This window comes from Emys orbicularis, chromosome 3 (assembly GCF_028017835.1).
Source record: "Emys orbicularis isolate rEmyOrb1 chromosome 3, rEmyOrb1.hap1, whole genome shotgun sequence".
NCBI lineage: Eukaryota > Metazoa > Chordata > Testudines > Emydidae > Emys > Emys orbicularis.
Genome location: NC_088685.1, coordinates 69,288,532 through 69,303,380, shown reverse-complemented (window position 1 = coordinate 69,303,380; position 14,849 = coordinate 69,288,532). Strand labels below are relative to the sequence as shown.

At 40.2% G+C, this 14,849-nt stretch overlaps 1 protein-coding gene across 1 annotated transcript in view; it reads left to right on the top strand.

The window, feature by feature from the left end:
• SNX14 (sorting nexin 14) overlaps positions 1–14,849 on the top strand; it is an 83,065-nt gene that overhangs the window by 39,058 nt on the left and 29,158 nt on the right. The window contains exons 16-19 of the mRNA XM_065402231.1: positions 2,672–2,804; positions 10,434–10,635; positions 14,424–14,507; positions 14,631–14,731. Coding sequence (XP_065258303.1) covers positions 2,672–2,804; positions 10,434–10,635; positions 14,424–14,507; positions 14,631–14,731 — 520 coding nt within the window. The remainder of the gene's footprint in view (positions 1–2,671; positions 2,805–10,433; positions 10,636–14,423; positions 14,508–14,630; positions 14,732–14,849) is intronic.

The following is a 14,849-nucleotide window of genomic DNA, read 5'->3' as shown; positions in this document are numbered from 1 at the left end:
AAAGTCAGACTAGATAATTAAATGGTCCCTTCAGTCCTTAAAATCTGTGAATCTACATAAAAAGCCCTTTGCGTCCTTAAAGTTCTTTACAAACTGTTTAATTCTTTTATAAAATGTCTACAAATTTTTCCCAGAAAACATTTTTTCTTTAAAGCCTCTATCAAGCAGGGTAAATTCCTGTATGAATCAAACCTGAATTACAGCCTAAGAGTCGGAATTTTCAAGCATTTATGTATATGGTTAACTTTAGGAATGAGGGTAGTCCCTTTTAAGCCACTGGAATTACTTAAATGCTTAACGTCACAAACACGCTTAAGTGTTTTCAGAACTGGAGTCTAAAAATCAAATGCAACTATCCCCACCAAATGCATGTGTATTGGTCTCTGGTAAATTTTGGATATTTACATGATATTTTGAGAATATTTGTCTGGAAATTGGTAGAGACCTTTATTAATAAAACAGCAGTCATGCTAATTGCAATGAAAGTTCTAGGCTGTTTGGTTTTGCTTGAAATATCTGTCTCTGTCTTTGGGACTCTCTCTCCTTCTTGGCTTGTGGGGTAATTTCTTGTACCTGTTGTTGCAGAGGTAGCCTGAGTTTGGATGACTTTCGGTAAGTCAAGATAATGTGCCATAATTGTTGCCTGTTAGTGTTAAATTGCATCTATCATGACTGCATTGTACTGCCTTTATAACAGACATTGACTGTTTCATTTTTAAATACACGCAAACTCTTTTTGGGCTAAATTCATTTGAAACAGCAAACTAATTGCATGTTCATTCTCTTAAGTTTTTAGCAAACAGTGTATTGGTCTTGGTTTAATGACTATTTCTCATACACTCAAATATTAAAATATACAACATCTTCCTGGCCTTTACCTATTTTGTTCTCTCATATTAACCTTAGCATATTAGTTGTATGTCTCAGAGCTTTATTGTTGATGGTATGCTGGTTATTTTGTAGACTTTACTCAGAGTTTTTTCCTTGCTCCTTGTCACATGCTTAGATCCTATCACTTTAAAAAAAAAAAAGGGGGGGGGAGGAGAAAAAGAAAAGAAAATTGTTCTGTCCGCTGCATTAGAATATCAGGCAGCTCGTTCCTCCACTTTACCTGCACCCAACAGGGAGTCATTGAGAGCACAGGAGAGAGAGGCTCTATGCTCTCAGTCATGGTGCCTAGCTCCACTTGGGCCTGCAGCAGCCCTGGGCTAGGTCATGCTCAGTGCTGATGGAATCTTCAGAGATTCTAGCTATGAAACTCTAGCAAGTCTCTGCTGAGTAGGTTCAATCCATGATTGGTGAAGATATATAATTGGGCCAGATTTTGTCAGGGACAGCAAAGGTCACATTCCTGACATAAACCCCATGGCAAACATCAAGTTCCTGTTCCAAAGCATGGGGCGCTAGAGTTTCTCAATTATTTTAACATTGGCAAAACAATGCGTTTTCCTCTAGCCTCGTTCTTTGGAAATGGCAGAACGGTTTTGGCTGACTTCTTCCACAAAATTCATCCTGAGGTAGATGCCTATCTGAAAAAACTCAGTACAAATGGTTAAACTTCGGCAAAATTATAAGCAATTAGAATTAGAAAATAAACATTGAATGCTTTTAGTTTGTTAAAATGTTCATTACTCCTTTGAATCCCAAATGAGCTATCCACTTTTTTCACATTTTTCAGTTTTGCGGTTCATCTTACAGATTTGTAACAAGCTTTATGAAAACCTCAGATAGCTATATTCATCAGGAATATGTCCCCTCCTGCCCCAATAGGGTTTGTTTAGACTATTAATTTGTACATTTCTAGTACAAGAAATAAAAGATTTCTTTTTCAGGTCTGGTGTAAGGGCAGTATATATGGCGTGCATGCATTGATGTGCTGTAATGTGGCTAAAATGAAGAATGCAGACTTCATGCCTAATGCCTCTGCCCTTTTTACTTGCTGCCTTTGGATACTCTTTATCATAAGTAGTTCTAGCTCTGAACAAGACTTAAATTTGCATCAAGCCTTCATCTCTAGGGCAAATTGCCTTCTTGAGCTAGGAATCTTCATCTGCTTCTGTTTTCCTTCATGTTTTGTAAGTTCTGACCCTCCTGCCTGGCTTTCTGCCTACTCTCCCTGCTGCTTTGAAGTAAGTCACAGTCCATCTTGCATCACATGCGTCTGTATAAATGCCTTGATGTTTATAAAGAAAATAAACAGTGTGTTTAAACATGCAGTACTTGACAAATATGGATGAACACTGATGCCAGAAACTGTTGTGTTGCTACAATCACTCGCTGAAAAGGTTATTGTCATTCCTTGCAATCTTTTAATTAAACAAGTTGTCTTAGGAAGTTAATGTTATGAAAATAGATTGTTCTGTGTGTTTCATTCCAAAGTAATGCTGTAATAAGAACATCAGTGTTAGTTTATAGCTGAAATTTTAATCCATGTCCCGGAAATGCTTTTTTAAATCATTTTCTTCCTCCCTAGCAGATGGATTTTACTGATAAATTTTAAATTGTTCTGTAATATGCAATACAGACAGTGAATCTATAATACTAAAAAGTGTAAACCTACACATCAGTTCCATACTTCATCCAATTGCTCACTCTTATCTCTAAATTATATACAGTGGCTAGTACTACAATTTGCCCTATACTGTGAATTTTGTTTTTGTATAATCCTTAGGGCCACACAGAAAAGAGGAGAATCATTTGCAATCAGCAGATTAGGCAGCAAAATTAGAGGAGTATTCAAGAGCAACACAATGGAAGGAGCTGTGCTACCTAACTATGGTTTAACTGAAGGAGAGGATGATTTTGTGAGTAGAAATTTTACATTTGTCCTAAATCTCAGGGCTATTTGTTTTCCAGAATCTTTAAATACTTTCAGCTTCTGTCCCTTCTTTTCCTTTCTTTTGCTCCTGGTATTGTTGGTTATTCCACTGTGCCATCCTAGGGGTCACAGCATTTTTCCAGCTTCCTTGCTCTCTTAGTACTACTCGGTTATTTACTCAGTGAGCACAAGATTTGGGTATCTCCCCAGTTAGAGTAATTCCAAGAGTTAATTGCTGGGGTAAAGAGAAGTATTAAAAAGTTATGTTCTCTTTACGAAAGTAATCTTTGTCAAGTGTCTCATGAGCAGCTGTTACTTTTTAGTCTAGTAAATATTTGCAGTAAAGTCCTGAGGTGTTTCACACCTCAGTCCTTTCTGCGTCCATAGGGCTATCGTGATTCAGGCCCAAATCTTTAGTAGTTATTTGAATAATCTCTCTCACAATTCTGCTTTTATACTAATGGCTAAAATATTTTTCTGGTTGCATAATTGGTACATAAACAAGTATCATTGAAAATGTACAAAATTGTATTTTGCTCCACAAGTCTCATTCTCAGAAATTTTTGAAGTAGAGTATGTTTTCGTAGCATTTCAGAGGAAACCATTGCTGGAGGGGTGGGTTAGTTAGTGTGTGTGTGTGTGTGTGTGTGTGTGTGTTGTTCTATTCCAGCTCTTGGTGATAGGCAGTGATAGAAGCAACCTATGATAAAGCTATAGAAACTGGATGTCTGAAAAATTGGCAGTGGTTAGCTGCCTTTAAGCTATGTTCCTGAAGGTCAGGTGTATGTCTGACCCTATGCTGGAGAGAGGAGATCAAGGATTTGAGGTTAAAGGATGGAACCACACTGTTTTCTCTGTACACATGGGCAAAATGGAACATTGCCTGTAAGGCTTAAAAGCATTAAGAATACTTCCAACTTTTTTTTTTCTTTTGTGGAACCATCTGCTTTGTGGAGTGACATCTTGTAGCAAATCATGGAAAAATTCAAAATAGAGTATTAGTCTGACTTCAGCTCAGATGGTGGGACCACTTACTCTGCTGTTTCTTGACTAGAAGGCAATTCACTTTTCTTATATTTTAAAAGAAAAACCTTACTTTTGATTTATTGCAGAAATCCCAGTTCTAGGTGGAACTGAGCTAAGTGGATTTTCCATAGTTTTTATATTTGATTACATTTTTCAAACTTTTACTGCTAGATGATGGAAAATTGGTTTAGTGATCATGGCTAATGTGAGCAGATAGGACACTGCCTAAAATTGTAAATCTGTCACAAGTTTCTTAAAAACACGGATACGGTGACACAATAAGATGCATAAGATACAATAAGAGAAATCATCATTAAAAAATCTCTCAACCCTGGTCTCCCTACAGCTGTTTTGCAGAGGGAAATACATTGAAATAATGTGTTCATATGTATATTCTGCACTCTCACTGCCTTGATCTCCCTGATCCTAGATGAGCTGTTTACACTGGAGTAACCATGTGGGTCAGTAATTCATGCTTGCTACAGTTATTTTGCCAGTCTTCAGGCTTCTCTTGCAACTAGATTTTTTTTCTTGTACACCAAACAGCAGTGACTGAATAGTAAACTGACTGTCAAGGAGGTTGATGCCCTGGTATCCATGGCACAAATGTGGGCAAGGAAATATGAGGACGGTATGGGAAGTGAGGGAAATTAAGTTGGTCACGAACTGCTTGATAGTCATGAATTTTTAATGATTTAAATTTATTTCTGTTGTGATTTCTCCTGAATTTATGGAAATACATTGGTTTTTAAGTCATGTGAATTTGAGACTTGCTATGGCACTTATAACTATTTCACTGTACATTACATTTAAGCAAATTTGTGCTATGTTCTTTGATGCTGTGCTGGTCCATTTTCCACTACTGGAAAATAAAAGTATAAAAGGTTTACCTGAATTTGAATCTTTCATCTGTTTTTTCCCCCCCAATAACTCCTCCCCACCCAACTTGTATCCAAAATGGTAAAAACAGAATAACTGATTTCAGAATTCTATGTTTCCCCTTTTTCTTAAAGGATCCACAAGATATAGGATAGCTCTTCAGACTATCATATCTTCAAATGAGCAGTGTTGCTGTGCTGTCTTGTAGAGTTTAGGTCTTGTGATGTCACTCGTCATTGGGACTGTAGTCTAATACTCCCAGGGAAGGGGCAGAAAACAGATTGTCCAGTATTCTGCTCTTAAAGGATTAATTCTTCCTACTAGGCTGAAATAAAGCAAGAGTGTATTTTTTCTCTTCTAATTTTTCAGCTATCCAAGAAAAGTAGAATTATATTTGCATTTTTCATTCCTCAGTAAATCAACTCTTTTAAGTTTGATTTTTGGAAAAACTACATATTTGTTAGAGAGTCTAACATCTTAGGTACAATGAGAGATCATAACAGAAATGTATAATGAGATTGTGTTTAAAGTTCTTTATATTTATTGAAATACATAGCTCCACATATGTATGTTACACTTCAGTCATTTTTTTAATTTAAAGACAAAGTTACAAAAAAACCATTAATATACTACTTCAGTGTGTTACTGAATTCTAGAAATGGATGATTGAGATGATGTAAGGGATGATGCTCTATAGAAAAGACTGTTCATGTTGGAAAATAATTTGAGTGAGTTGCCTGTTACCGGGCTTTTGTGGGCAAAATGACCTGAAGCTAATTTTAGTGAAACTTGATAAGCTTGCTTGTAAAATCTTTATGGATAGTTGACTGATGCCACTTACGCCAAAGCAATATTATTTTTGCTGATAACAGAAATGCATAACTTGTATTTCTTTTTGAGTGCTTGCTCATCTCCATTCCATGTTAGGTGTGTGTAAGCCGCATGCACTATTGCTGGAGATTTTTCCCTCAGTGGTATCCGTTGGGCTGGCTTTAGCACCCTCTGGTGCCAGCCAATCCCGTGCCCTCTCAGTTCCTTCTTACCGCCTGCGACAGTCGTTGAAACAGCTTCTCTTGCTTCAGCAATGTGATCATTTAGTGTTTTTTTTTTTTCCTATTAATCTGCATGTCCATGAACTCTGAGCCCATCTCCTCGGGTACCGCTTGTGAGTCACCTAACATGGAATGGACATGAGCAAGCACTCGAAGAAGGAAAAACAGTTACTAACCTTTCAATAACTACTGTTCTTCAAGATGTGTTGCTCATGTTCATTCCATGACGCATCCTCCTGCTCTTCTGTTGGAGTGAGCCAGCAAGAAGGAACTGAGAGGGTGCGGGGCCAGTCGGGTCCCTTATACCAGTGCATGAGCGGGCACTAGAGCTTGCCCGAAGGATACCAGTGGGAAAAATTGTTCTCCTTAACCTCCAAGGATAGGACAAGAAATAATGGTCTTAAATTGCAGCAAAGACAGTTTAGGTTGGACATTAGGAAAAGCTTCCTAACTGTGAGGGTGGTTAAACACTGCAATAAATTGCCTAGGGAGGTTGTGGAATCTCCATCACTGAGATTTTTAAGAGCAGGTTAGACAAACACCTGTCAGGGATGGTCTAAATCAGTGGTCCCCAACCTTTCTGTTGCAATAGCATATTCATGTTCCCAGAAGAGTATGGCGGGCGCTGGACGACCAGCCGCTGAAATGCCACCGAGAAGCGGCGTCATCGAGAAGCATCGCCGCTGAAATGCCGCCAAGAACCGTAGTCATCAAGAAGCGTCGCTGCCGAAATGCCGCCGAGAAGAAGCAGCATTTCGGTGGCGACGCTTCTTGGCGTTGCCGCATTTCGGCAGCTGGTTTTCCGGCGGCCGCGCTCCTCGGTGGCGGGTTGTCCGGCGGAAGCGCTCCCTTGTCAGTAGGCGGGCGCACATAAATGCCCCAGCGGGCGCCATGGCACCCGTGGGCACTGCGTTGGGGACCACTGGTCTAGATTATACTTAGTCCTGCTATGAGTTCTGGACTGGGACTGGACTAGATGACCTCTTGAAGTCCATTCCAGTTCTATGATCTCAAAGAGTAACAGTTACAGAAAGATTAGTAACAGGTTTTTTTTCTGATTACTATTACTTAGCTCTTACCTGTTTATAACCAGAATTACTTTTGTAATAGGTCTGGAATAAAATAGATCGGTATCTGAAATGACGACTTTAAATAGGGGAAAAGTGCAACAGAGTGGTGAAATTTGGTATTCTAGGTATAATGTGCAAAATCCTTTCTCTACCCCCTTCCACTCCTAACAAAATTGCAGGCATGTAGGGACTAAAAGACAGTGGAACAAGTGTGCTCTTACTGTGCATGGCAGGGCCTGAAATATTGCTTTCCATTTACTCAGTGTCTACCACCAGTTGTAGCTACAGGGTCTGATTAAGGCTTCATACTGGAGACCTTTTGTAGGGGTTAAAAATTGTTGCCTCTCAAAAGATTGAAATGCACCTTGCATCTCACTCACTCAAAAGTTCTATGGTTGGTTGCTGGTGGGCCTTCAACTGGTTCAGATTACCCTACAGTTTGTAGGGGGTAAATACTGTTAGAGGTCCACTCATTCAGGCTCAGATGATTGAGTGCTTTGATAGAAGCAACATGCTGGCAGAAATGGTCCCTCAGATGAACCTCCATAGCTCACCAATTGAGAGAGGGCTCCCACTGCTTCAGCTCCACAGGTCATCTAGCTGTGGATTGCCAGCTGAGACTTTTTTCTTTGCTCCTCACATTATTTCCTCACCACCAGGTGACACACCATAATGCCCTATAGTTTTGCACCATCTCAGCCAGTGAACCATTGAAAGTCTGCCAGCTATAAGTCCTGCCCTGATGCACATAGTACATCAGAGCGAGGCTCTCAGCTGGCAAGACACCTCTGAGTCACCAGATGGAACTGCAGTTGGAGGAGCATCACTGGTAAATGGGCTCCTCCCAGCCCTTCAGCTATCAGCTCCCATATTGATGCCTTGGGGATCAATGGGGTCATGAAGAATGCAGTAATCAATTCTGCTGCAGTTCTAGCTGGTGAACTACATGGTTCATTAGAGCAAGATTTGTAACTGGCAAACAATGAGTGGTTCACTGGCTCAGTTGCAGAGCTGGAGGTTACATATATGTGCCAATATTGCTGGGAAGGAACATTACCAGGATGACAGCCCACACCGTAATCAGTTAGGGCAGCCCTAGTTAAGTGCAAGGGCAAATCTTAAACTAATCAAATGATGACTGGAATGATGTACTCCGTTATTTACATAAGAACGGCCATATTGGGTCAGACCAAAGGTCCATCTAGCCCAGTATCCTGTCTTCCGACAGTGGCCAATGCCAGGTGCCCCAGAGTGAATGAACAGAACAGGTAATCATCAAGTGATCCATTCCCTGTCGCCTATTCCCAGCTTCTATTTGTGCTTCATTCAGTGCAGTACAATTAGCTGGACCATGAGCACTTGAATGCTCTACTGTAAACAAAGCCAAAGTGGATCCTCTAGCCAACTCTGCCCTCCTTCCATAGAAGTGGATTAGGAGCTGTGATAGCAACCCCTGAGCTGCTTCCAGGTATACTCTGTAGCTTTTGTGGATAGAGTCAGTTATCCCAATTTCTGCAGAACTCCCTCAAGCAAAACTGGATTTGAATTTAGAGCAGGTGAGAAGGTTCGGCCCTAATTTCTTAAGTCAAAAGGGAGGGAAAAAAACCCATGACTTTAGTTTGATGTGTATTCACACATAAGTGGTGTTTTTTTAGATTGAAGTTTCTTTATTTAATTTTATAAAGTGGGGATTTATAATTTACTTTTAAAACGGGATATTCCTTTAGTTCACTTATTACTCCACAGTTCAAGATGTAGATCAGTTCTATCTGTACTAACTTATAGTGAGAAGTACTAGCTACTGGAGTTTAAGCAGGCTCATGAACTTTGCTGACAGTCTCAGCCATAATGTAGGGCCTTGAGGCTTTCTCTCATACCCAAGTTTACCATTCCTATAGGAGTTTATCTTCTGTTCAGCAATTAAAGAGGCAGAACCAGACCTGCCTACTACCAGGGAAGGGACTTGGCTACCCATTCAAGAAAACAATCCAGTTCAGTTTGCTTCCTGGCAGCAGCAGTCAGGTTGAACAATTTAGGAAGACATGACTAACTTCTAAAAACTGTATTTGTCTTTGGTAAAGATGTGTTTTTTCTGAATGTATCAACTGGCCGTACTTAATAGTAGAGCTGTGCAAATTTTTTTTTTTTTTTTTTGGATTGTTGGCCTTTCTGAAAAATGAAAAATAAAAAATGGATCAAACCAAAACCGATTTTTAATTTTTTTTCTTTTGCATATTGAAAAAGTCAGAAAAGTGTCATTTTGTATGCTCCAAAATGTTTTGTTTGAGGCATTTTTAACTGTTTAAATAAAAGTAAAGGAAATGAAGAGCTAGATTCATAAAACAGGAGGAGGAGGAGATGGTCTTCTAGTGCAGGCATTTGAATCCAGGTCTTCCACATCCCAAGTGAGTGCCTTAACCTCCAAGCTATTAGTTATTCTTAGGTGATTCTATCTCCCCTGTTGAAGCTGTTCGAACTTTGTATAACATAATTGAACAATTATTGGGCCAGATTGAGAGTGATTCCATAGCTCAGTGGTTAGGGCACTCACCTGGGAGGGGGGACAACCATGTTCCAGTCTCTGCTCCAGAACAGGGATTCAAACTTGGGTCGCCCATGATCCAGATTATTTCCCTAACTACTGAGAAATTGGGCATAAGGGGGCACCTCCAAATTTTTGCAAATGGCACCTAAATTCCCCCCGTGAATCTATCCCCAATGTATCAACATTTCTGAAAATTTTCTTATTTGTTTTGACCAAAGCAGTTAACTGAAATGGACATGAATTCACAATGTTTGTCAACCTAAATCTGTATTTTGTTCAGCAAAAAAAAATTGAACTGAAAAATGTTGCCCAGTTCTACCTAATAGTCTCCCCTAAAATTCTGCTTTTCTCATTTTTGCTGTGTTATTCAGGGTTAGGATTTTAGAAGCACAAATTGACTTTTGAAAGCTATTTCTGCCTTTTCCCCCTCTCCCCAATGTACATACCACACCGTATCTAAATGTTGTTCTTTTTGCTCACACTTTTTAATTTCTATGCCAAATGCCAGACAGCTGAGATATTGCCCCAAACACGGCTAGACAGAATCATAAGTAGCTTTTGAAGTCAATCAGTGGAGTGGTAGCAAGACGTAACCTTTGGTGTAAGGCCTTTAATGTTTCAGAATCTTTAAAATATTTATTTTATTTTGTTTTTGCTGGTAATGGACCTACCAAACTTGATGGTGCCGTATACCATATTGTCCTTGAAATGCCTCATCCTTCCCCAAGAGCTAGGAAGAAACTTTAACATGCTATGAGTCAGCTGGTGATATAGTAGATTGACACTTGAGACACTATTAAACAATTTTGTTTTTACCTTCAAACAAACCTACAGGTCTAGGGATTTTTATACAGAAGATCCAACGATAGCAACTATAGAAACATGCCCCCTTCCAGAATTTTTGTGTGTTGTCGTCTTTGGTCCTGATCACATGTACTTCTTATGCAAAGAGTGATCTTCTATATGTTCTGCAAAATTAAAAATTGTGCCCTATACTAAAAATCAGATCAGGGAGGTCTTGATGCTTAAATCTTTCACTGCAGATTGAAGAAGGCATTATGGTAATGGAAGATGATTCTCCTGTGGAGATTGTTAGCACTCCCAATACACCACGCAACCTTGCTGCATGGAAAATTTGCATTCCATATGTGGACTTCTTTGATGATCCCTCCCTTGAAAAGAAGGAGAGAAAAGAGAGAATTCCTGTGTTTTGTATTGATGTGGAGAGAAACGATAGAAGGGCAGGTAGGACTTCTTGTGATTAAATAAAACTACTTAAAAATGTAGCTCAAAATGTCTGTTCTAGTATGTTTTATTTATCTGACTGTTCTGATGTGCCACACACACACACACACACACACACACACACACACACACACACACACATTTTAGCATCAAAGTAATGACTTACTAATGAATTTTAAGTCTTTGGTAATGTGGGCATAAAGGAAAAATGGTCACTTATTACACCTCTACCCCAATATAACGCGACCCGATATAACATGAATTCGGATATAACGCGGTAAAGCAGCGCTCGGGGGGGGGGCTGCGCACTCTGGCGGATCAAAGCAAGTTCGATATAACGCGGTTTCACCTATAACGCAGTAAGATTTTTTGGCTCCCGAGGACAGTGTTATATCGGGGTAGAGGTGTATCTGGAACTTGTGACAAATTACTTCTAAAAGGAGTCCAGTCTATTCAGAATTCAAACCAAGGCTTAGGAATTCCTCCCTCCCCACAAAAATGTTAATATTGTGATTCATGTTCGTAAATGTTGAATGTGTTTTCTATTTAATGTACCAGCAATATATTTCAAACTCCACTCACTCTTTCTTGAATAGTACGTTGTTTAAACACAGTGGATCTAATTTACCTCGATTTCAGTAAGGCATTTGATATGTTTCCGCATGGGGAATTATTAGCTAAATTGGAAAAGATGGGGATCAATATGAAAATTGAAAGGTGGATAAGGAACTGGTTAAAGGGGAGACTACAACGGGTCATATTGAAAGGTGGACAGTCAAGCTGGAAAGAGGTTACTAGTAGAGTTCCTCAGGGATCGGTTTTGGGACCAATCTTGTTTAATCTTTTTATTACTGACCTTGGCACAAAAAGTGGGAATGTGCTAATAAAGTTTGCAGATGACACAAAGCTGGGAGATATTGCTAATACAGAGAAGGACTGGGATATCATACAGGAAGATCTGGATGACCTTGTAAACTGGAGTAATGGTAATAGGATGAAATGAAATTTAATAGTGAAAAGTGCAAGGTCATGCATTTAGGGATTAATAACCAGAATTTTTGTTATAAACTGGGGATGCATCAGTTGGAAGTAACGGAGGAGGAGAAGGACCTTGGAGTATAGGTTGATCACAGGATGACTATGAGCCGCCAATGTGATATGGCTGTTAAAAAAGCTAATGCGGTCTTGGGATGCATCAGGCGAGATATTTCCAGTAAAGATAAGGAGGTGTTAGTACCGTTATACAAGGCACTGGTGAGACCTCATCTGGAATATTGTGTGCAGTTCTGGTCTCCCATGTTTAAGAAGGATAAATTCAAATTGGAACAGGTACAGAGAAGGGCTACTAGGATGATCCGAGGAATGGAAAACCTGTCTTATGAAAGGAGGAGACTCAAAGAGCTTGGCTTGTTTAGTCTAACCAAAAGAAGGCTGAGGGGAGATATGATTGCTCTTTATAACTATATCAGGGAGGGAGAGGAATTATTTAAGCTCAGTACCAATGTGGACACAAGAACAAATGGATATAAACTGGACATTAGGAAGTTTAGATTTGAAATTAGATAAAGGTTTCTAACATTAGAGGAGTGAAGTTCTGGAACAGCCTTCCAAGGGGAGTAGTGGGGTCAAAAGACATATCTGGTTTCAAGGCTAAGCTTGATAAGTTTATGGAGGGGATGGTATGATGGGATAGCCTAATTTTGGCAATTAGTTGATGGTTGATTATTAGCAGTAAATATGCCCAATAGCCTGTGATGGGATGTTAGATGGGGTGAGATGTGAGTTACTACAGAGAATTCTTTCCTGGGTGCTGGCGGTGAGTCTTGCCCACATGCTCACGGTTTAGCTGATCGCCATATTTGGGGTCGGGAAGGAATTTTCCTCCAGGGCAGATTGGCAGAGGCCCTGGAGGTTTTTTGCCTTCCTCTGCAGCGTGGGGCACGGGTCACTTGCTGGAGGATTCTCTGCACCTTGAGGTCTTTAAACCACAATTTGAGGACTTCAATAACTCAGACATAGGTTACGGGTTTGTTACAGGAGTGGGTGGGTGAGATTCTGTGGCCTGCGTTGTGCAGGAGGTCAGACTAGATGATCATAATGGTCCCTTCTGACCTTAAAGTCTATGAGTCTAGATTTGTTGGTCCCCAGGTATCTTTCAGATGGACACCGTTACAAGTGCACAAATAGGTATTTACTATTAAACATTCCAGAGCAGGAACAGGGCTTTTTCTTATAAACTTTAAAGTAGATTTCTTATGCAAATTAAATTTTTTGGTAACTTAGAAATAAATTTAAACTATTTTGCAACCAAGGATTTCAGCATCTGTTTTGAAAAACATCCATATTTGGGGAGAAAAAAATCTAACTCCCCTTTTAGAGAAATGCAAATTGGCATTAATGAGGCTTCTTCCTGTTTGTAGCACTTGACAAACGGCTGGTGGAGATGACTGGACGAGCCCTGTACTGAGAGGAGATAAATTAGCAAGACCCAAGCTTGAATTAGATACAGATTTCCTTCATAGTAGCATGCCTGTCTACCAGCCATGCCTTGGGCTGCTCATGTGATTTAAGACTACAGTAACTCCTCGCTTAACATTGTAGTTATGTTCCTGAAAAATGCGACTTTAAGCGAAACAATGTTAAGCGAATCCAATTTCCCTATAAGAATTAATGTGGATGGGGGGGGGTTAGGTTCCAGGGAAATTTTTTTCACCAGACAAAATATTATACACGCACGCATGCACTCTCTCTCTCTCTCTCTCTCTCTCTGTTTTAAACAAACAATTTAATACTGTACACAGCAATGATGATTGTGAAGTTTGGTTGAGGTGGTGGAGTCAGAGGGTGGAATATTTCCCAGGGAATGCCTTAGTGCTGAATGACGAACTAGCACTCGGCTGAGCCCTCAAGGGTTAACACGTTACTGTTAATGTAGCCTCACACTCTACAAGGCAGCACAAATGGAGGGAGGGGAGACAGCATGGCAGACAGAGAGACACACCCTGTGTGTGGGTGTGTGTGTGTGTGAGAGAGAGAGAGAGAGAGAGGTGCATTTCCCCTTTAAGTACGCTGACCCCAATCTAAGTACATTGCCTTTTTAAGTAGATCAGCAAGTTGAGACAGCAGCTGCTGCTAGCAAACTCCCTCCATCCTGAGCCCTGTCGTGTCCCCCCTCCCGCTCTATGGAGATGGGGTAAGCAGGGGGGAGAGGGACACCCTGACAGCACCCCTCATCCCCCCTACCTGCACAGCAAGCAGGAGGCTCCCGGGAGCAGCTCCAAGGCAGAGGGCAGGAGCAGCACGTGGCAGTGGGAGGAGGGACAGCTGAACTGCTGGCAATTGATAGTCTGCTGGGTGGCTGCCGCACAGGGAACTTAGGGGAGTGGGGAGCTGATAGGGGGGCTGCCAGTCCACCCTGGTTCCAAGCCCCCACCAGCCAGCTGCAACGGGCTGCTCTTTCTGCAAGTAGTGGACAAAGCAGGCGGCTGCCAAATAACATTATAAGGGAGCATTGCGCAACTTTAAAGGAGCACATTCTCTAATTGATCAACAACGTTAACCGGGACGACTTCAAGTGACGAGTTACTGTACTTAAGTTATTTAAAGAGCTACGTGTGGCTAGAGTAGTGTTATAATACTGGCAGTACTGATTACTTACACATTTGAGGGTTTTTCCTCTGTACTCTGTAGTATATTTGCTGTTCTTAACTCTTTGTTGCGTACTTTATTACTCTCTCAGGTGGGTGTAGGAACCTATATTACTTCCAATATGTGGTTTTTTTTTTCAGTTGGACATGAACCTGAACGCTGGTCTGTCTATAGAAGATACCTTGAATTTTATGTGCTTGAGTCAAAGTTAACAGAATTTCATGGTACGTTTTCACTTCCTACTTCAGTGATTGCTTTTTAGAATTGAGCAGAAATTTAAGATACTAAAATTTTTCTTTTTGATTTTAAGAATAAATGAATCTGCTTGACTTTTTACTAATTTATAGGTACTTTTACTGATGCTCAACTTCCATCAAAAAGGATCATTGGTCCAAAGAACTATGAATTCTTAAAGACAAAGAGGGAAGAGTTTCAGGAGTACCTGCAGGTACAAGACGATCTAATCTCGTTCAATTTTTTAAGTAGATTGTGTAATTGTGAAGCTTATAAAGGTTAACACGCCAATTTTTTCCAAATGTAATAAAAATTAAAGTATTTGGATGAAT